Source organism: Budorcas taxicolor, chromosome 1, assembly GCF_023091745.1.
Source record: "Budorcas taxicolor isolate Tak-1 chromosome 1, Takin1.1, whole genome shotgun sequence".
Lineage (NCBI taxonomy): Eukaryota > Metazoa > Chordata > Mammalia > Artiodactyla > Bovidae > Budorcas > Budorcas taxicolor.
In genome coordinates this window covers 54,350,881-54,374,092 of record NC_068910.1, presented here as the reverse complement: position 1 = coordinate 54,374,092, position 23,212 = coordinate 54,350,881, and the positions used below count along the sequence as shown (strand labels likewise).

At 53.1% G+C, this 23,212-nt stretch overlaps 1 protein-coding gene across 1 annotated transcript in view; it reads right to left on the bottom strand.

Moving 5' to 3' along the window:
• The window catches only part of OSBPL10 (oxysterol binding protein like 10), a 322,138-nt gene that overhangs the window by 31,011 nt on the left and 267,915 nt on the right, over window positions 1–23,212 (bottom strand). Inside the window, exon 7 of the mRNA XM_052637028.1 lies at window positions 5,742–5,891. Coding sequence (XP_052492988.1) covers window positions 5,742–5,891 — 150 coding nt within the window. The remainder of the gene's footprint in view (window positions 1–5,741; window positions 5,892–23,212) is intronic.

The window sequence follows — 23,212 nt, the reverse complement described above, 5'->3', positions numbered from 1 at the left end:
TGTTCCCAGCAGCATTCAAACATCTTCAGAAACTACACTTGTCAATTTCAGACTTTCCTTCCAATTTTCTGCTCCCCTTGGGATCAAAACTCCTTGAAACTTTACTGCCTGTCTCCACTTTTTCTCCCCATCCTCCCTTGAAGCCACCCAGTCATACCTTGACCAAAACAAAGGTAATGGTCCCTCTGCAAGCATGCTTTTTCTCCACCCAGCTGGAATGCCATGCAGTGGAGACTCCCTTCTCTTTGAAGCACTGTGTGACCTCATGCTATCATGCTCCTCTGCTTCCTGTCCTCTCTCTCCACTGACTCTCCATCTCTCCTGGAGAGGGCAATGGCACCCCACTCCAGTACTCTTGCCTGGAGAATCCCAGGGACGGGGGAGCCTGGTAGGCTGCACTCCAAGGGGTCGCAAAGAGTCGGACACGACTGAGCGACTTCACTTTCACTTTTCACTTTCATGCATTGGAGAAGGAAATGGCAACCCACTCCAGTGTTCTTGCCTGGAGAATCCCAGGGACGGGGGAGCCTGTTGGGCTGCCGTCTATGGGGTCGCACAGAGTCGGATACGACTGAAGCGTCTTAGCAGCAGCAGCATCTCTCCAGACTCTACATATTGGAGATTCTCTGGAATTTCCTCCTATGCCTCTATTCACTCCCTTTTAGGAGTGAATGGATCTCTCAGACCCAAGAGACTCAAGGCTGAACCTGGGGTATCCCCGGGGTATCCCCCTGACCTCCCCATTCTATACCTTCTTTCCCTTGCTAAGCGGGGGTGGTGGTCAGCTCCACTGTGGCCCTCAGCGAACCTGAGCCCCTGGAGGTCACACTCCTGCACAGTCCCCTTGTCATACATTCATCAATAGAGTAGAACTGACATGGTGTCAGTTTGGGGCCTAAGGATTATCAGTGTTCACTTTTGCCCTCCTGGGAGTTTTGAGCTAGCTACCGAGCTGGACAGACCACGAAGGAAGGATTCATGGAGAGAGAAGGTTCTAGAACATCATGGTGAGAGAAAGGCCCAGCTGTTCCAACCAAGTCCAGCCCACAGTCAGCCCAACAGCTGAAGACAGGCACACAGGCAGTGACCACAGGCAAGACCAACAGGACAACTGCTCAGCTGAGCCCAGCCTAGACTGCATGACTGTGAAGAAGGAAAAGGGTCACTTTCAGTCACTTTGTTTAGGGTGATCAATTCCTCAGTAAGAGATCTTTGAAGCAAACAGCAGTTCTAATTTTTATTATCCCAGTGGCTTGGGTTAGAGTCATTCTTTATTCCTCTTTAGCTCATATCCTACATCCGATCTACACGCAAACTGGACAGTCACAGCCCGCTAGCACCGCTTCTATGTACACCTAGAATCTGCCACCACCCTTACCACTGACTGACCTCCTCCGTTTCCACCATGACCTTGCTGCCTGCACCCCACTCGCCTTTTCTCAGTCCACTTTCCACACAAGAGTCAAAATAAACCTTTACAAATATAAGGAAGGGAATTCCCTGGTGGTCCAGGGGTTAAGAATCCTCCTTGCAATGCAAGGGATGTGGGCTGATCCCCGGTTGGGGAACTAAGATCCCACATGTTACAGAGCAACTAAGCCATATATGGAAACTCCTAAAGCCTGTGCGCTCTGGAGCCTGCGTGCCCCAACCAGAGTCCACCCATTGTGACAGAAGGTCCCACAAGCGGCAACGAAGATCCTGTGTGCCGCCACCAAGAGCCAAGATGCCAAACACAAAATTAAATACTAAAACAATAGGAGGAAGGCCCTGCACGCCTCCGCTCAAAACTCTCCAGCAGCACCCACATCACCCAGAATAATACCCAAGTCCTCACAATGTCTGACTAGGTTCTCTGATCCAGCCCCTGCCATCCTGCCAACTTAATTTCCTGCCAACCCACACAAGTCACTCTCATCCTGGCATAGCAGTCATCCTCAAACGCCAAGTAAGATCCACCCTGGGCCCTGTCCACTCACCGTCCCCTCTGGCCTGAATGCCCTCCCACTCGAGGCCCCCGCCTGACTTCTGCATCTCCATCTGGGGTCTGCACTCCAGCGACACCTGGGGAACCCTGCTCGGAGCAGCTGATCGAGGAGGCCCGCCCTCCCCCCGTCACCCCAACCCGGGCCCGCCATGCTCCGTGACTCTGCACTGCGTTCCTAATCCCTGCATCCTTTTCCCTCTCTTGTTTCTTGTCTGTCTCCTTCCACCACCACACAGGCTCCACGAGGGTGTGGATTCTGAATGGTGGCACTCCCAGCATGGCAGGTGTGGAGCCCAGTATACACATACTAATGAGAGAGCACATGCATCAGTAAAGGCTGCCTTTCACAGCCCTGGAAACAAGGGAAAAATCACCATAAACCAAGCTCAACCTTGCACCCTGGGGCCCGCCTCCCTGGAGCCCATGATTTGGCAGGGCAGTGGCTCTGAACACCTTTCCCCGCTGCTCCAAGCGCTCCAGAGGTTTCCTACAGCCCTCAGGATCAAGTCCACCATCCTTCAGCGGACCACAGGGCTCTGCAGATCTGACCCCTCCAGACCGGAGGCTCCTCCGGGCCCCACTAGGACACACTCCTCGCACACCCCACCACTGTACGCTCTGGCTTTGCCCATGCTGTTCCCTCCGCCAGAACACCCTTCCTCTCGCTCCTCCCACTCCTGTCCATGTGTTCTTCAGGCTCCACCTACAAGCCCCTTTGTCAAAGTGGCCTTCTGGGCCCTGCATCTTCTACGGCCCCTTCTCTTCCTGCACTCTCCTCCCTGGGCCACCCATAGAGTGTGGACGTGCAGCAGATTATCCACTGGAGGGGTTCACCAGCGACTCAGGCCGCTGGAGCCGCAGCCAAGAAAGCAGGGCAGGCAAGGGCGCTTTCCGAAGCAGGGCCAGTGAGAGGGCCCAGTGAAAAGTGACGATGCAAGTCCTCCTGGCCAAAATGCATTTCAAGTCGGCAACAGCAGAGTGGTGACCCAGCCTGGAGTGCTTCTGAGCATGGGGTACTGTACGACCCCACCAGTCACATGTCCAGGAAACTGCATCCCTAAAGGCCTGGTGAGGCAGCGGACCTGTGAATGACCAGCCCTAAAGGCCTGGTGAGGCAGCGGACCTGTGAATGACCAGCCCTAAAGGCCTGGTGAGGCTGCTGACCTGTGAATGGCCAGCCCTAAAGGCCTGGTGAGTCAGCGGACCTGTAAATGGCCAGCCCTAAAGGCCTGGTGAGGCAGCTGACCCGTGAACGACCATCCCTAAAGGCCTGGTGAGGCAGCTGACCCGCGAACGTGGCAGCCCTGGTCATCTCTGCAGAGACAGAGCCGTACTCTTATTTTATGGAGAGGCCAGAGCTTCATTCTTGAGTGGAGGAATCTTCCCCCTCCAGGGTGCCCGCTCCCTGGACCAAGTGCCATTCAGGCCAGGTTCATCCACTGCCAGGTTAGCACAAGCGTCACTGAATAGTCAAGAGCTGAGAAGAGGCGGGGAGACAACAGGAAAGACTTGATCTACAAACAACAGATGCTGGAGAGGGTGTGGAGAAAAGGGGACCCTCATACACTGCTGGTGGGAATATAATTTGATGTAGCCACTGTGAAAAACAAAATGGAGATTCCTCAAAAAAAAAAAAAACTAACTAAAAATAGGACTACCATATGATCCAGGAATCCCAGGACTGGGCATATACCCAGATACACGCAGCCCAGTGTTCACTGTGGCACTATTCACAGCAGCCAAGAGGTGGAAGCAGCCGAAACGTCCATCAACAGATGAGTGGATAAAGAAACGAGATGCATATATAAAATGGAATATTACTCAGCCATTAACAAAGAAAGAACGCCATCTGCAGCAACATGGATGGGCACAAAGACGACCACACTTAGCGAAGTAAGTCAGACAAAGACTTATACCATGCGATATCGCAGACAGGCGGGATCTAAATTACCGCACAAATGAGCCCATCCACAAAACAAAGTCAGAATCAGGGACACAGAGAACAGAAGTGTGGTTGCCAAGGGAAGGAGAGGATGGGGAAGGACCAGAGGGTGAGGTCTGAAACAAAAGGGAAGGGGAGGGGCAGGACCTTTAAAAGAATGATACAGCCACAGGACGTGCCCACAACTGGCTAGAGCAAGCTAGTTCAAGACGGCGGGCAAGTCGACTTCCGCCAGACCTCGCGCCTCAGTATAGGCTCAGCGCAACACAGCCAACGACGCGACACACCCACCAGGCCAGGGGAGCTGAGGCTGCCCATCAGACATCCAACAGCGGGTAGCGGCCCAAGGCCTGGGAATTCCCGCCCCTCCCTCAAAACAGTTGCAGTGATCCTCCTGCTCATTAGCCTATAAAAACTAAAGATGCGTATTTGGGGGCCTCTCTCGCCTTCCGAGAGGGCCCACACTCTGTCAGCAGAGTGTACTTCTCTCTAAACGAATCCACTTCTTACCTATCACTTTGTCTCTCACTGAATTCGTTCTGGGGTAAGACATCAAGAACCTGTGCCTCATTAAACCCTGAGACCAGCTGTGCGATCGCAATTAAAAGACCTTGGGTTCAAGTCCTAATCCGGGTTGTCATTGCAGTTTGGGGATTAGCAGATGCAAACTATTATACATAAGGTGATAAACAACAGTATACACAAGATGGATAGACAAATGGGAGGTGGAATAACCCCGTTCGAGAGGAGATCACCCGGGCCAGACTAAAGGAGAACAGGCCCTGCGCACCCTGAGCCTCAGCAGCAGCTCCGCCCTTGAACCGCTGCTCCGCAGCTCCTCGCCAGATCCTCCCGGGTTGGGCCACACAGACTTGAGGGCATTAAACTGCTGTGTCCCCCCTTTGCCTGACAAAGCAATAAAGCTATTCTTCTCTACATCACCCAAAACTCTGTCTCTGAGATTCCTTTCGGCACTGGTGCACAGAGGCTGAAGTTCCAGCATCAGAATCAGGACAAGGCAAGGGAACCCAAGGTAGGTCAGGCAGTCAAGTCCAGGCACCTCACACAGCCCACAAGGCCACTGATGCCCGCCCTCACCTCTCCGTGGCAAGCACGGTGGCCTTTCCCCTCGCCTCCAGAACAAAGACACTGCCCAGAGTGGGGGGAGGCTCCACATGGGCCATCTCCTGCACATCACCGCGAGGATGCTGAGTCCTCTCAACACAGTTTCCCAGGGTGAGTGCGCACCAGCAGGAGTTTCTGCATGTCCACCAACCAGCGGGCACACAGCTCTCCACGTGGGCACTGGGGTCTGGTCACCAGGAAGGTGAAGGCCAGCAACAGGCGGCAGCAGCAGGTGGCCAGCTGCCTGGGAGGAGGTGCCAGGAGGCAGGCTCACCCCCACCCCCACCGCCTGCTTCCTCCTGTTTTCCGTCTCCAGGTCACCTTCCACCCTCTCGAGGACACAGTGGGAGACAAATCCCATCCGGAATCGTCCTCATCATCGCATGTGCTCTCCCCGCCCTTGGAGCATCTCAGCTCCTCCAGAGAGGCAAATGCCAGGCTCTCACCCTTGGCATGGGTGTCCGCATGAAATATCCTTTCCAGGGACTTTCCGGGTGATCCAGTGGTTAAGCGCCAGGTTCAATCCCCGATCAGGGAACTAAGATCCCACATGTTGTGTGACACAGTCAAACAAAAAAAAAGCCTTTCCAATCGTCCCTGGGGCATCCATGCTTGACAGGGAAGCCTAAGAGGGAAACCCAGCGCCCAGATGACCGGCCACAAGTCCCTGGGGACGCACCCTCCTACCTTGGTCAAATCCATCCCAAGTTTGAGCTGAGAAATGAGGTGAAGGATCACACTGCGCTGGTCCTCCATGACGCCCAGCTCCGTCTCTTCCTGATCTTCAGTGTCGCTTTTCTCATCTTCGGACAAAACCAATTCAGGGCCTGAATTTGGCTAAAACAAGATCATCAATAAAAATCACCAGCTGGTCCCGAGAAGGGAGACGCACAGCACCGCACGCATGTTCTCTGGCAGAAGGCAGAGAGCCAGGCTCGCCCAGGAAGAACCTCCCCACCAGCCGGCACGCACCCATGTTCTCTGGCAGAAGGCAGAGAGCCCAGGCTCGCCCAGGAAGAACCTCCCCACCAGCCGGCACGCACCCATGTTCTCTGGCAGAAGGCAGAGAGCCAGGCTCGCCCAGGAAGAACCTCCCCACCAGCCGGCGCGCACCCATGTTCTCTGGCAGAAGGCAGAGAGCCCAGGCTTGCCCAGGAAGAACTCCACTAGCCGGTGCTCCCGGCCGCAGGGCGAAGACGATCTTTCTGGTGCAGGCCCCACCTGCAAGCGCTGCAGAAACTCGCTCATCTCCCCGCTCATCCGTAAGTGAACATTCTGACCTAAGCACCTCCCCTGACAGAAAGGTTCCTGCCCTCCAAGAAGCTATTAATAACTGTAACATGCCAGCATGAATCCATTCACCTCCACTATTCCCAAATGATGTTCTCCTGTTAACTTGTACAACCTGCTATAGCTAATGTAAATTTACACTGTAAGTAATGCAAATTTCTGTTTATCAGCAAACGCCAGACACCTCTGAAATTGACATTACCCTTATTTATGTGAAAATTTACTCTGAAATTATTTCTACTCCCATTAGTTAATATCAAGATGGCAAATATGACCAAAAACGGCGCCGTTGTTGGCATTCATTTAGGCAGGGAAACAAAAATAAAAACGTAAAGAAAAAGTCTTGAAATGGTACAACAATGCTAAGCTTCAATCCACCAACAGACCCTGTGCTTTCCTTGATGCAAGTTTTATTCATTCAGTTGCTTGATTCCCATTTTCCAAATTACACAGAAAGCAGGCAAGTCCATCAAATGTGCCGGGGGGGTTGCTGACAGCAAAATTTTCTGACACCTAAGTACCAGAGAACTCTTCTCTTGAAAGAAATCACCATTGTATTCACCATTCCTCATTTATGTTCTCAAAGTACCTGTTTCTCTATCAGCAAAAGCACTCCACACAACACATGTCATAATTGTTTCTAATTACTGTTGACAGGTCAGACACAGTGAACTTAAATACAGAAGCACAGGAGCTTGAACGTTTTCATATAAAAGGGTACAGACTTGTCCAAATATCCACACAGAAACTAACAATTTTCAGCCTCAGGAGACAGAAGCATCGCATCTATTTCTGATACACAGAAGTTACGCAGCTGTCACGGTGTCGAAAATCATATGGCTTCACACACACATGCTGGCCGTTCCTCCCCAGTGCTCCAGAGGAAATAAGGTGTTTTTCCCACCGGGGTAGCAGTTTTTAAAATTTCAATTGAGGGACCTCCCTGATGGTCCAGTGGTTATGAACCCACCTTGCAACACAGTGAGTCACGGGTTCGATCCCTGGTGGGGGAACTAAGATCTCACATGCCGTGGAGCAACTCAGCCCGTGTGCCACAACTGCTGAAGCCCAGGCCACGACTGGAGAGGGCATGTGCCACAAAGACCTCGATGACGCAGCCAAAAACATACATAAATATGCCATTTAAAAGTAAGAGGAAGACTTCAACTGAGATAGACATTTTCCTTAGACATATTTCTCAAACGATTCCCAAGTCCACAGGGCTGTCCTCCAGCCAAGAACTGCGTTTCCACCGTCTGCCTGGTTCCCCAGACTCAAGCCACGTGTCTTACGTGACATCACCGGAAAGGTGCTTTGCTGGATATACTGAAACAACTGAGGGCTACTGTCCCCCCATCGTGATCCAGCGGATGGACCTGAGCGAAGTCTGGGGCCGTGCTGGGAAACCAGGGGCAGGGGGACCGGAGCCTAGCGGCCAGCGGCCCTGTCTCTCCTCCAGCTTCAGCTCCTCCGCTGCAGCGCCGGTGGCGATCAAGGCCACTGCACTTCTGCACCCGACGGGCTAAGGCAGGGCCACCCTCCCACACACCTGTCCTCCTCACTCTCCTCGCTCCTCTCCTTGGCACTTTAGGTGAATTTTAAAGGGCGGCTGCCTCTGTGCTCTGTGAGTTTGCATCTCCAATCAGGTGCCACCAAAGCCAGAAAGCTCAGACACCCACCCTTCAATGCAAAGGTGAAAAGCGTTAGTCTCTCAGTCCTGTCTGACTCTTTGCAACCCCACAGACTCTACAGCCTGCCAGACTCCTCTCTGGGCAAGGATACTGGAGTGGGTAGCCATTCCCTTCTCCAGGGGATCTTCCCAACCCAGGGATTGAACCCGCACCTCCTGCCCTGGCAGGCAGATTCTTTCACCTCTGAGCCACCAGCAAGGCCCGTGCCTCGGTGACACAGCTGCTGGCTCCTCTGCAGCGATCTGACGGGCGGGAAGCGCTAGCAGACTTCCCCCCCTGCCGGGCAGGGGGCAGGAGAGGGCAACACCTGGGCATCCTGTGTCAGGAGGAGAAAGCACAATCGAAAGCAATCGTGGGACTTTCCTGGTGGCCCAGTGGCTCTTCTCTGCAAGCCCCATGCAGGGGGCCCAGGTTCAGCCCACACCCTGCAACTGAGAGCCCGCTTGCTGCAAGTAAAGACCTCACACAACTAAGACCTGGCACGACCAAGTACATTTAAACAACTTTTTAAAAAAGAAAGCACATCAGTTACCAGCCTGCACTGGAGGAGGCAGGCCTGGCTTTCAAGGTCCCTGCAGATCTCAGCAAGAAAGGGAGCGCCATGGGAAAAGACCCTGAAGAAGAACAGATACCTGTAGGTGTACAACCGCATCACTGCTAGACACCCGAAAGGAACACAACATCGCTCCTCAACTGTTCTCTGAAACACAAATTCACAAAGAGAGGGAGCTCCATTCGGACTGCAGCTGTTCTGCCTGCAATGAGTTGCTCTCGCAAAGTACTGAGTGTGAGGTAAACAAATCAATAGCTCAAGTCAGCTTTGTGAAGTGAAGAAGGCTTCTCTTTTCCGAAACTGTGATTTTCCCATCTGCCTGCAGGCCAGTGCATGGGGAACTCTCTGCCCCTCCCATCCATGGCTGCTCGCAGGGAGATGCTTAAGAGGCCACCCAGACCACACATCTCCTGCTGTCTGCCTTCCTTGAAGACCAAGCCCAGCCGGTCCCTGATCTCCAAGGAGCCAAGAAGCCTTTCGCAAGATCCTGCCACAGCAAACAAGCATTACTGTGCACACAAGCCTCTCCAGCTTGTCCCACTCCAATCAATGTCACATTTCCCATGTCTCATGATACCACCAGGGACACTGGCTCCAGCAAAGAGAAAGCAGGCTGGTGCCAGGCCCCAGGAGCTGACTCACTCCAGGGTGACTGGTGGCCAGAACTCCTGGGGGCCCTGAAGTCCCCATCAAGGGAAGAAAGGCCGCGGGGACTCTGACACACATCCTCTCGCTGGTGCAGATCCTTAGCAAACTGTGCCCTGAGCTTAAACGAGGATCCAGTAATATTCCTGTTTCTCCCAGCTTCTGAGAACCTGCAAAAGATTCTCCTACCAAACCTTGAATAAATAGTTTCTTTTTTTAAAAAAAGCTGGTTTCATTCATCACTTTGTCAGTGAACATATTAGAGAACCACCCCTCCTCCACTTCTACCCAAACTGGAACTCGATTCGCCTGCAGAAGGTGAGACCACTCTTTTGTGTGGGTCTCAAAATGGGGATGTGTGGGACTTCCCTAGTGGTCCAGTGGGTAATAATCTGCCTGCCAATACAGGGAACATGGGTTCAATCCCTGGACCAGGAAGATCCCACAGGCATCAAGGCAGCTAAGCCCACGTGTTGCAGCTACTGAAGCCTGCGTGCCTAGAGCGCGCGCTCCACCACAAGGGAAGCCACAGCAACGAGAGGCTTGTGTGCCGCAGCTAAAGAGCAGCCTCGGTTGGCTGCAGCTAGAGAAAGCCCACTCACAGCCACAAAGACCCAGAACAGCCGAAGATGAATAAAAGTAAGTTTAAAAGTAGCAATTATTAGAAAAATAAAACAATACAGGCACGCGTGGATGGAGGGTAGCCGTCTCCAAGAGGGCACATCAGGCTGAAGGGCAACTGGCCGTGTGAACACCAATTTGTGGGCACCTGCAAAGCGCCCACAGTTAGCAAGGTCTCTGAAAAACGGAGAATTCGAAGAACCAGCTTTGATGGAGTTTCAAAGGCAGAAAACCTTCCTTTTCAAGGTCAAGGGCGTGCAGATTGTGCTGCTCTGACATGAAATCCACAACAGCGGTAACGGTTAGTGGATCCAACCTCTTTTCCACCGCCAGGCCCACATGCTGGTCGTACCCTCCCCCTCCCGCTCATCGAGGTCTGCTTCTCTCCCCAGGGGATCAGAGGTGGGTGAACAGTGTTTCTCCACCTCAGAAGAAAACTGAAAGGAAAAAAACGGCTTTATAACACTGAGAACATTCCTAAGACCTGATCAAGAAGCATCTTCAAATCCCCCTCCCCCATCCCCTGGAGAGCTCTGCAAATGAGCCAGCTGGGCAGTAAAAAGGTCTGCAAACTTGAAGATACAATGGAATTAGAATATGCTGTAAAGAAAAGCAAGCTTTGGAAAAATGAAGCTTTTAGTAAAAACAAAAATTATGACTCAGGATTTCTACCACATGAGCACCGCAGAGTGTGTGGTACAAGTCAGTGACTCCTGCGTTGGGAGCGGGCGGCGGGCGGAAAAGGCCAACAGGCAGCCGGCGCCCCCTGGTGGCTCAGCAGTGCCCTGGCCCCCAGGGCAAGGGTTCTTAGCCTGGATCCCAAGGATACTCAATGAGACATCTACTGCCATGGGGCTTTCCTGGCTGTCCAGTGGTTTAGACTCCCTCTTCCAATGCAGGAGGTGAGCGTTCGATCCCTGGTTGGGGAGCTAAGATCTTGCAGCCAAAAAAAAAAACAAACAAAAACAAAACCATAAAACAGAAGCAGCGTCATAACAAATTCAACAAAGACTTTAAAAATGGTCCACATACAAAACAAAAATCTTTTAAAAAAATGATATCTGTCACCCTTGACATTTCACATTCAAACTGGGGAGGGAGGGCATTTTTATAGAGTGGGTCTGCCTAGACTGACCTCAGGCCTTTCAAGGTCTGAAGGGTCATGGAAGTGAGCTGGGCTCTCAGGCTGGGAAGTGGTCGAACCGGAGAAGGTCCCAGCACCAGACACGCCCCTGCCTCATTACCGATCTCTACGTCTCTGAGAGGGAGAAGCTCATCCCCACTTTGGGGTCCAAAGCCAGAAGCAACACCACAACTCGTGTTAGACCCATGTGGGTCCCGCTGTCCTGTCAAGGGGAACACCGGTGTTGCAGACACATTGAACTTGGCTGGTGTCTCATCCTTTTCACAAAAATCTTTACTCCTTCATACAAATGCAAATTCCAAGCAAGACTGAAATTCCAATCTCTTTTATTCAATACACACGTGTGATGTAATTACAGTTGGAGTCAGTTCCAGGGAAATCAGCCAACCAGGAAACAGACATTTATCTTCAGAGTCCATGCAGTTCCCTATCGAGGCCTCACTCCACACCACGCTCCCCAAACCCACCCTCTTCCCAGCCTCATTTCTATCTTCCCCTCCTCGGACGGTGTCCGTCTTTCTCCACAGTGATCTGCCGGGCTGTCTGGACTGAGGCCTGGGGCCAATACAAGCAGCTGGGTCTACTACTAATGTCCACTTTCACCCAGTGACTTAAATCAAAGGGCTGAACCTCCGCCTCAAGGCCTTGGAGAGAGGCCTGTGCCTTACCCAGTCTTCCAAGAAGTCGTTTCACTGCTGGGCAGGGAGCAGTTCCCCATGGAGCCCTGAAATACCGCCATGCAGGTCTGAAGGGTTTCCTCCAGCAAGGACTAGATGGATGCCGGCAGCCAACTTTTGCCAGGAAAACAGGCATCCTGACAAGAGGTATTTTTAACTGGACTACATCTTCAACAGAACGACAGAACCCACTGAGCTCTACTGAGCTGCAACTTTCCCCAAAAGTCTACCTGATCAAGACAGAAAGCCAGCTAGAGAATGTTAGCTTCTCTTCCAGCAGCAAACACGCTGCAGCTCAATCGTTTTTCAAGTCTGGCATCTCTCCCTGAGTGCTGGTATCTTGGCATGGAGGTATGGGTGGGCTGAGTCAACCCAAAAACCTTGGCACTGAAGGCGAGAACTAGACGTAGCCCAGATATTGTCTTTACAGGAAAAGGGGGGACCCAGCCATGCCAAGAACACTGTCTGGTATTCTGAGGGCCACCAAGAGGCGGGCGGTGGGGAAGAAGACCCCAAGCGTCACCACCCTCAGATGCTCTCCATGTCATGAGCACGGCAGTGGGCGGAGGAGTAACTGGGAAATGACGTGGCCTCATATGCCACTTGCTTGTCAAGGTCACAGCTACACAGAACATGCAACGACATGCGATCACAGCCACCAGGGTGAGTCGGCTTTTGCTCACTAAGGGATACGGGTCAAGAGAAGGTAGTCTTCCCAAAATGAGAGGTTTTAGAAAAAGCGGGAATGTGAAGTTGAAACATGGAGAGCGCTGAGGGGGGCCAGAGAAACTGGGAGGGCGGGGAAACAGAGACCGGCTACGGGAACAAAACAGGGAACATGGCAAATTCCAGAACCGCAAGAGGATCTGCGTGTCTAAGAGGTACAGTGGGCCCAGGGACCAACCACCAAACCAACGTTTTTGGTTCTACTGATGACGGTGTTGCCGTCTCTTCAGTTCCTGGCCTTTTTCCCTCCATCTCTGTATTTACAGCGCATGTAACCAAGTGGTCACAACCAGTACTCCATCCTCAGAGCACATCGGCAACATCAGTGTCATCTGGCATCCTAAGAAGCCCCATCTGACAGCCCGAGGTCACGAGGATTGGCACAGAGGGGTCCAAAGTCCCAGTCCAACTTGGGGACCCCGTCAACAGCACTGGCAAGAGCCTGGGGCCCCCGCGGCCGGCCGGCTGGGCAGCGAATTCCACTGGTCACGTCCGCCCTCACTCCCCAGTGGGAACCATGTACCCTGGGACGACCGAGGGCACGGCCCTCGCTACCACGCGCCTGGAACAATTGCTCCTCGAGGACAGACACGGGTGTGATGCTTGTCCTCTGAACATGCGGTGGCGACCGCGGGGACCTACTGTTCTCCCCACGCTCAGTGCACGCAGCGTTTCTCCTCCAGAAGAATCTCTCTTGCGCCTGTCTCTAATTCCCCAAAAGGAGGCCATTCTGGCTGGGTCGGAGGGTTCTCGCTCCAAGGATGGATGCTCGTCTCCGGTCAGAAGTCATGACAGAGGGCTGCTGACAGGCGCGGGTCTTCGGGGGGTGTCAGGTCCGGCTGATGCCCCTCGGCCCAGACGCAGGGTGGCTCCTCACACGTACTGTCCTCTGTATGGAGCCGCAGTGGCCTCAGGCGACCAACTGTGCCTCGGAGGCTGCCCTCGCAGCTGGAGGACTTTATCTGACCATTTGGAGGTCGATACGACGAGGCCACGGTCAGGGAAGACCCGATGGAGGAGCCGGCTCCTAGCTTGGACAGCTGCAAGGACAAGCTTTATGTCCAGGCCTGAGGGAGGCTGGGCTGGGTGCCGCTGATGTCACAATCCTTCTCTGCTGCCTCCCAGCGGCCGCGATGGCTCTCTGGCGCTACCCACACATACACACACACTTCCCACACTTGGCTCTCATAGACTGGAAGGACAGATGCTCATCCTGAGCAAAGGGGCCGACCTGCAGAAAGGTTAATTGTACATCAAACATACCCAGGAAGATAAGAAGAGACGCCGCTGGGGAGAGGGAGCTGGAGAGGCGGGGCGGGCATTCCTCATCAGGAACAGCACACCGGGAGCATTGTAAAGGCATTCCTTTCAAGACACACAAGGGAGGCATTCGGGGAAGGAGCATGGCCAAGCCCTTTTCCATGTCTGCGTGTCTGCTTGGAAACCATCTTAAAAGAAAGGAGTCGCAAAGGAGCAAAGGAAACCCGGAGAAAGGGCAGCAGGAGAAACGGCACCAGCGAATGAAGCGGGAGGTGATTGCGCTGCGGTTGAGGCTTGGGAAGCAGGTCAGCGGGGCCCAGCCCAGGCATGCAGGCACCGGGAAGTGAGGTGAGGGCCCAGACGCAGTGCATCAGGCTTAGGGCCAGGGCTGTGTCCGAGGCTTTGTGACCTTTCCTGCATCAGCAAAAGTCCGGCCCTTTCCAGCCTGAATTCACAGCTGGGCGCGGGCTCCGCGGAGTTCTGCGGGGTTGAGGGTGTGCCTACCACGCCCTGGTCCTCGGACGGTGCTGGCGGCACGGGTCACGCTTCCCAACTCACAAGAAGCCCCTGAAGATTGGATAAAGGTCACGAGAAGGCAAGAAAGAGGTCACATCATCGCAGCTCTGCAGGGCAGCCAGGCAGCCAGGGAGAACTCTGAGCGGTGGCTGCAGACACTCCCTGGACGTGAATCCTGAATGCTGCCCTCCACCTGGCAGGCCGTCTCCTCACCTGTGAGATGGAGATGGTACCACCCGGCCCAGGGGAGGGGGACACCGCGGAGAGGCTCAGGGAAGATGCGGCATGGGTGCACAGGGAACACTGAGCAAAATCCCGCTGCTCTCCTGAGGCTGAGGCACCCTCGCCAGGGACGTGGGGACCCTTGGTGCGAGGACCTGGAAGCCGCAGCTGAAGCGCCCGCCACCCCCATTGGGCTCATTCCCATCCTGGCAGCACCCTCCTGGAAGCTGCAGGATGCTGCCCACACTGTGTCCCAGGCCCTCCTCAGCCGAGGACCCCGAGGGCTCTGGGGCCACAAAGATCCAGGCCCCCTGAACAGTCCATGGGCCTGACCGCCAGAGGCAGCATCCCAGACCTGGGGCTGCAGCGGGAAGGGATGCATAGGATCCCCCTCACAAATCTCAGCTGAGGATCCCGGGCAGATCCGGGCATCACACGGGACAAACAGCACGGCAGCCAGGACAGAGACTCGGAGCACGAAGGCCGTCCCGGGCCCCAGGGGTCCAGCTGTGGTCTGTGGGGGGTGACGGGAGTGGGCGGCTGCTGTCCAGCGCTACCCAGAAAAGGTGGGGAAGAAACTCCCTGAGGTCCATCCTAGCCTTTCTGGACTCTGGTAAAAGAAAAAGTGGTGGTTTAAGACATAACAAACCTCCCACCCTTAGGGAGGGCTGAGGGATAAGCAGGTGCCAGACGTGAATGAGTCACCACCACACCAGTCTCCTTAAATGCTCAAGATCAGCAAGCATTACCTAAGATACTGAAGACAGAGGATGCTCAAGGTACGGTCCCTGCATCCTACAAGTGGGGGTCTGCGGGAGACCCGTCTTCCTCCAGCCCTGGGCGGGAGTGGCAAGTTTCAACTCATCATTCGAGACCTAAGTTCAGCTGTGCTTCATGGGGGTGGAGGCAATGCCTCTAACCTAATCAGCAATCCAAGAGCACCCTGTCTGTGCCCAATTTGGCACTTACCCAACTGCATTTTTTTTAAAAACACTTATGAGCACCGTAATTTCTAAGCACCATGGGAGGCTCGATGCTGTGTGCTTTTTTTTTAAAGGATGATATATATTAATAATTTGTTATCAGAAAGTTTATTTATCTCTTGGCCGTGCCTCGGGGCATGTGGGATCTTAGTTCCCTCACCAGGGCTCGAACTCACATCCTGCATTGGGAGTGCGGAGTCTTAACCACTGGACCGCCCGGGAAGTCCCTAACCCTACCGTGTTTATGCAACAGCACGTCTATCTGCTTTCCCGTCAGAGCAGGACTGCCAGGCCTCTCTCGGTACAAGGAATACTGGTGATTCGGGCTGGCTGCTTAGGGCTCTGGGTCAGTGTGAATTCGAAGCCTCCTCCAGGTTGCAAGAGGATGAAGGCCCTGATCTATCAGCAGTCAGCGGGGAGCTCAGGCAGGGAGAGTGAGGCTGTCAGCTCACCCAGCTCAGAGCTCCGTGTGGACAGCAGGTTGCATGCCTCGGGTTCCCATTCTAGAATCGCAGCACAGAGGCTGGTTTCGTAACAGGTGCTTGGTTGAAAAAAAAAAAAAACAACCTGTAAGCACTGAACGAAGAAAACTAAAGAAAAAACGTAAAAAGAGCGTGCAGGGACAAAATCCAGATTTAAATTGAAAAGGCCAGCCAATCACAGAAGATTATCAATGCTACAATCTCGCTCATGTGAGATGCCCAGAACGGGTCAGTCTATAGAGACTGGAAGTAGACTAGTGGTTGGTCGGGGCTGGGGGGATCTGGGGTGACAGCTAGGAGCTCAGGTCCTTTATGACAATATCCTAATGCTGACTGTGATGCTGGGAGCATCCTGAAACACACTTGAAATGGGTGGACTGACCTGGCCTGTGAACGATCTCAGTAAAGCTGTCATTTTTAAAAAATAAAAGACACGTGATGCAAAAGTCAGACAAGGCCAGGAGGAAGGTGACTTGTGCGCTGCCAGACTCTGGGCTGAGTCTCACCAAGAAGCAATGCTTAGGGCAGCAGAGAAAGAAGGGGCCCTTCCAACAGGAGAGACACAGCAGTCAGGGAGGTCTGGCTGAGCCCAGATGACCCATGGCTTTGACCTCACGCCTCGACTGGGAGAGCCCACGTGACTGACTGGCTTTACAACCGTTTGTACATGATGGCTTCTAAACGTACGCCTCAGATCAGCCTTCTCCCCTGACCTCCAGCCTCATGTATCTGACTGCCTGTCCATACCTGCCTGAGCAATTAGGCAGAACCATGGACTTTCAGACTCGTCCAAGCCCTCACCCTGGATCCGGTGAATATGGTACTTCACATGAGAAAGGGGCTTTACAAATGCGATGAAAGCCTGGAATCAGGGTGCTGGTCCTGGGATATCCAGATGGATCCAACAGAATGATATCATCCCTAAAACGCAAGCCTCTTTCAACTGGCTGTGGTCAGAAGGAGGTGTCCCCAGAACTGGTCAGAGAGAAACAGCACGGGTGGCTCTGCGGATGGGGGAGCGGGGCCATGAGCCAAGGAAAACAGGCAGCCTCTCGCAGCCGCAAGAGGCAAGGGAACCGAGCCTCTGGAACTCCCTGGTGGCCCAGTGGTTAGGGTGTGGCTTCCCTGGTGGCTCAGATGGTAGAGAATCTGCCCGCTATGCAGGAGACCCAGGTTTGATCCCTAGGTCGGGAAGACCCCCTGGAGGAGGACACAGCAACCCACTCCAGTATGCTTGCCTGGAGAATCCCACGGACAGAGAAGCCTGGTGGGCTACAGTCCCTGGGGTCGCAGAGTCGGACACGACTGAGCGACTCACACCTTCACTTTCCAGTGCTCAGGACTTGGTGCTCTTACTGCCACAGCCCACGTCCAGTCCTCGATGGGGGAGCTAAGATCCTGCAAGCGATATGGCCAAAGAAAGAAACTGAGTGTCCCCTACAACTTCCAGAAAAAACCCTTGATTTTAGCTCCGTGAGACCTGTCTAGGACTTCTGACCTATGGAACTACCAGGTGACCAGTTTCCATTGTTTTAAACCAATGAGTCTGTGCTGGTTTATTACAGCAGCAATAGAAAGCTAGCGTATTAACAGGCATCTCAACGTATCGCATCCGAAAGGCACCTTTCAGCTCCCGCCTCCAAACCGCGCCCCTCTGTGGCTCAGAACATGCTGACTTTGTTTTCCCAGGCTCTCAGCCGAAAGCCTTGGCAGCACCCCCGAGCCCACGCTTACTCATGTTCCCCCGACACCGCTCGGCCCGGCAAACTCTACAAGCCGCATCTCGGCGCTGACTGCTCTTACAGCCTCCATACCCTGCCACCGGCCACTGTCAACCCTCACTTACTTACTGCACCCCCGTTCCAGCCAGTCTCTGGGGCCCCCGCCCCGATGGCCCTGTCTCCTCTCGGCAGCCAGAAGGCATCTTCCGTCATAAGGCAGATCCTCCGACTCCAGTGCTCAAAGCCCTCCTCGCTTCCTTCCACATCAAAATCCTCCCTGAAGCCCACGAGGCCCCCCTGCTTCTCTCTCCTTCCTTCCCAGCACGTCCCTCCCGCACCCTCCTCGGGCCCCTCCATCCACTTCCTGCTTCTCGGGCATGTGCAGTGCACACCTACCTCAGGGCCTTTGCACCTGCTGTTACCAGCCTCCCGCCCCGGCCCGGATTCCTGCCTGACTCCCTCCCTCCCTCCTCTCAGGTCTCACTCGAGTGTCCCCTGACCTGAGTGACAGCCTCGTGGTCCTCTCCACCTCCCCCTCCCCCAAACTCTGTTCCCTCTCCCAGCACGGATCGCATCCCATACTGACAGATCACATCTCCCCGCAGAAGAGGCCCGCTCTCGGGAACCAGGCTGTGTTTTATTCACGCTGTCTCTCTATCAACAAAGACAGGACATACCTACTGACACTGACATACCCTTTGAAGGAATAAATACACACTTGGCTCGCCCCTTTGCAAGTGAGCAACTACTGAAGATCTCTGAGAGGCTGATGAACACACCCCAGTCCCTGGGGAGATGGCCTGTTTAACTAAGCAGCAGTGTGGCTGTCACAGGGCCGATGGGCACCGAGAACCACTCTCGAAGCTTCCTGCAGCCGCGGCCCAGCGTGAGGGAGCGTGGAGAGCAGTAGGGGTGCCGGAGGATGCCCTGCCCCTTCCCTTATCCAGACAGACCTGTCAGGCTCCGTGGGAGGCACAGGAGAGAGGCGGGCTCCCCTGGACCTGTGTGGACCGGGGCTGGGCTGAGTTCCCAGCTGTGGGGTCAACAGGAGCTCTTGCCGGAGCTGTGGGGAGCAGTAAGGTGGTGGCAGGCAGTTCAGGAGGAGGGAAGAAGCGGGCCCTGGAGGCAGCAGGTGGAACCAGCGGCTCTCTGGTCCCAATGCTCGCAGGTGGCATTATGTTAGCCAACCAGGGATGGCAGAGCAGCGCTTGAGAACTCAGACGTGGCATCACGCGACTGGAAAAGAGCCGTCAGCATTTTTCCTCCCCTCCCAGGCCCACACGCAACTCAAAGGCCCCCAGCACCCCACCTTCCCTGCTTCGCTCACCATCCTCCCCGTCACCCAGGCTGAGCCTGCAGGCTCACGGACCCCTCCCCAGCACCCCAACAACCCCCTGCTTACACACCCCCCTGCCATCACACTCTGGGCCTTGGGCACATCTCACAGAACCCCAGCTCTTCCCAGACTCTCATCTGCTCCAGACCCCTCCTCTCACACTCGTCTGGCACCACTAGAACGTTCTTCCCTGAACACCCGCTTCTCTGTTTAAAGTCTCCCACTGCCCAGAGACAATGATCTACTCTCTCAGCCCAGCATTTGGGGCCTTCCTCCCCCAGACCCCCTTTCTCACACCCCCTCCTGCTGCTCACCTGACCCTCCTCCAGCCTAGACTCACCCTGCTTGACGTGGTAGCCACCAGCACTAAGCAGATACGGGAATTAATTCAAACGAAACACACTTTACCCAGCCTCACTGTGAGTACCTGGCAGCCACAGGTGGCTGGTGGCTTCCCTACTGGTCGGTGCGCAAAGAAAACATGTTCATCACTGCAGCAGGCTTCACAGTGAATGTCCTCCCAACTCATTTCTGGGGTGCCAGCGTTAGTTATTTCTCTGCGGCAAGAGCACACGTGTCCTGACGAAGGCACTGATGATCCTGGGGCCGAAGGACTCCCTCTCTCCTCTAAAACCCCACATGGAAGCCTCCCCAGGGTCATTCACAGGCTACCGCTGTGCCTGTCTTAACATTTTCACAACAAAAAGCTCAGTGAGAACAGATCGTTTGAAAAATCTAAAATGCCGACTGAAGCACAGAAGAACAATTTTACAAGGGCCTTCATCGCCCAAACGAAAAGGTGATGGAATGATGTATGGCATTGGGGGGGGAGGGGCAGGTGGGTGATAGAAAATGATTCTGTAACTACGAACTTCAAGGAGTTCTACCCTCTATGATTTGCTTCTGTCCCAACCACAGATGCACATGGAGGACAGAATTCTGACTTTCTACATCCACAGTTACTGATTTGTGCTCTGTGCTGTATGACGGACTTCTGACCCGGCCGAGGGTAAGCACCTCTATTCAGAAAGTGAACCCGGGAGCCTAGACTCGATGGCGCCCCCGGAGTGGCTGTTCCAGACTCTACCCTTGATGCTGCTAACTGATGCATCACCTAGCTTTTCCTGCAAATTATGCACAGCCATGGGCTCAGCCTCCAAGGCAGGGATGCAGAAGAAAGACACCGAGCTAGGACAGGGTGCAGGATGGATTCGGGGGGAGCTCGGGATCTGGCCTGCCTAACACACTGTCTCCAACCTGCAGCCCCAGCATCACCAGGAACTTGATGGAAATGCCAGGTCTGGGACATCCCCGGTGGGCCAATTCCTGGTTCGGATAGATCCCAGATGCCTCGGGGCAACTAAGTAAGTTGCGTGCCACAACTACTGAGGCCTGAGTTCCTAGAGTCTACACTTTGCAATGAGACACCCACACACTGCAGCTAGGGAGCAGCCCCTGCTTGCTGCAACTAGAGAAAGCCCACATGTAGCAAAGAAGATCCAGCGCAGCCCACTTCCCCCAAAAAATGCTTAATAAAAGAAAAAAAAAGAAAGAAATGCAAAGTCTGGGTCCTATCCCAGACTTTCAGAACCAGGAACTCTGGGGACAGGTGCCCAGCCCTGTGTTCTGTTTGCGTTTTGATGCTATTTTTGAATCAAAGCAGAATTAATATATGATGCAATGTACAGGCCTTACTGCATAGTTATGGAAAATCACTTTACACATCCGGCTACTTGTTCAACGTCTTAACTGTTATTAAGTGTATGGTTCAGCTGTATCAAGTCTATTCATGTTATTGGGCAATAAATTTCTGGAACTTTTTCATCTTGTGAAACTGAAGCTCTGTACCCCCTGAACACGCCTTGCCTCCGCCCCTCCCCCTGCAGAGCCTGAGGGTTCCCGAGCCCCGAAGTGATTTGGACACACGTTAGCACTTGAGGAAAGCACCGCTGCCATGATGAAAGGCCAGAGGGACTCCAAGGACCAGCCCAGAAGAGCAGCAGGCATGCTGGAGGGCTGGGCCCCAGGAAAGCCGGTAGCAGGAAGTGCGTCACGGTCTCTAACGCCTTTCCAAGCTTAATCCTGAGAGCTCAGTGTGGACACAGGATCCAATCATGGACACACGGACAACTTTCCCCCAAATCTCAGGTAGGCACAAGTTGAAGAAGGAAATTATATTTCTCAACATTAGACCAGGTCCTGGAAATTTTTCTCAAAGACCCAAAAGCTGGATGAGAAAGTCATAAGCTTGGACTGGAAGACCATCAGTGGCTACAGCAGGTGTTCATTTAATGCTGACTCAGGACTGTATCTGTCCAATTTCATCATTTCTGTCTCTCACCTGAAAACTCCCAGTTGATTCTCTCCAGGGAAAATTTCCCAGGTGGCTCAGTGGGTAAAGAATCTGCCTGCAATGGAGTAAACTGGGTTCGATCCCTGCGTCAGGAAGATCCCCTGGAGGAGGAAATGGCATTGCACTCCAGTATTCTTGCCTGGGAATGCCCGTGGACAGAGGAGCCTGGTGGGCTACAGTCCTTGGGGTCACAAAGAGTCGGACACGACTGAGTGAGCACACAGCACACACAGTGAAAATTTGGGGAGGGGGTGATAAGCCACAGGAGGTAACTGGTGGTCCCACAAACTAAAGACTTGCGTCTGAGTCATTAGAAGCAAGAGGCATTTATTTCCTTTGCAGGTAAAATGGGATCGCATCGTGAATGGGAAAGGCAAAGCTCATTAAACTGTTCTGAAGATAACACTCTGTCCAGGTCACCAGGGACACCATTTGCGGGGGAGCTAGAAATTTTAGAAATAATCTGAAGCTTGGGCAATTTTAGACTCTTTGCTTCTCTTAGAAAGTCTCTAGGGGGCTTCCCTGGAGGTCCAGGGGTTGAGACTCCACGCGTCCAGGGCAGGGGGCACAGGTTCGATCCCTGGTTGGGGAACTAGGAGCCCACATGCTGCACAGTGAGGCCAAATAAATAAATAAATAAAATCCATCCATTTTTTAAAAAGTCCCTGGTGTACATCTATCATGTCCTGATTTCTATAAAAACTAATAAACTAAGGGAAAAGCATCTGCGAGAAAATAGGCTCCATCTAGGGTTTTTTTGGGGGGTCGGGGGAAGAAAAAGAATAAACCAGAAACAAGACCACCACAGCTCTTAACTCTGCAGTGAGGAAGTGCCAATAAGCCTCCAGCGATGCTCCAGTCTCTAAATCCCACTCAATTCACTTTGGCTCAAATAGCTGGCATTTTCTCTGCTTTTTAATTTGCATTTTGTACAACTATTTTTCTAGCCACTGTGATAGATCTTATTAAAGAAGGTTTCCCTATATTTTTATCTGAATGGGAACTGATACTCGGGATCTAAGAGGGTAACTGCAACAGTTCATTTTTCCACATTATTCCACTGCCATAAAATCCCAATGAGGCTTTACTACATCTTCTCCTTTAAAAACCATCACAGTATCATACTCTGCCTTGCCCCACTTTCAAACGCTTCATTCAGTGGAAACTTCAAGGGAAAACGTGTGAGACTGTCGTAACCATCCCAGAGGAATGAGAAAACTGCAGGGTGCGAGCTATTCATGATTAGGACTGTGGGTTTAAAACCAGATTTCAAAAAGATACATGCACCCCAAAGTTCACAGAAGCACTATTTACAACAGCCAAGACATGGAAACAACCTCTGTCCAGAAGATGGATCCAGAAGATGCTGTGTATTATATATAATGGAACACGACTCAGCCACAGAAAATGAAATGGCAGCAGCATGGAGGGGCCTGGGGATGACCGAGCAAATCAGACAGCGGAAGACAAAAGACCCTATGACATCACTCACATGCGGAACTTAAAGTATGATGCACAAATGAACGTACCCGTGAGATGGAAACGGACTCACAAGACACAGAAGCAGACTCGTGGCTGCCGAAGGGGAGGGAGGGCAGGAAGGGTCGGGAGTGGGGGCTTAGCAGATGCAAACTAGTCTATACAGGAAGCGTAAACAAGGTCTCTGCACAGCACAGGGAACTATATTCAATATCCTGTGATAAACCATAAGGGGAAGAATATGAGAAATAACACACATAAGTGTAACTGAATCCCTTTGCTGTATAGCAGAAGTTAACACATTGTAAATCGACTATACTTCTCTAAAATACAATATTAGCACAAAAAGACCACAGTGAAATTTAAGGTATGAATGTCTCAGGTAGGACCCACACTCTTTTAAACACTAATTCTTTTTAAGACCATTCTGAGGCACAGAATTTCCATTTCTCCAGCATA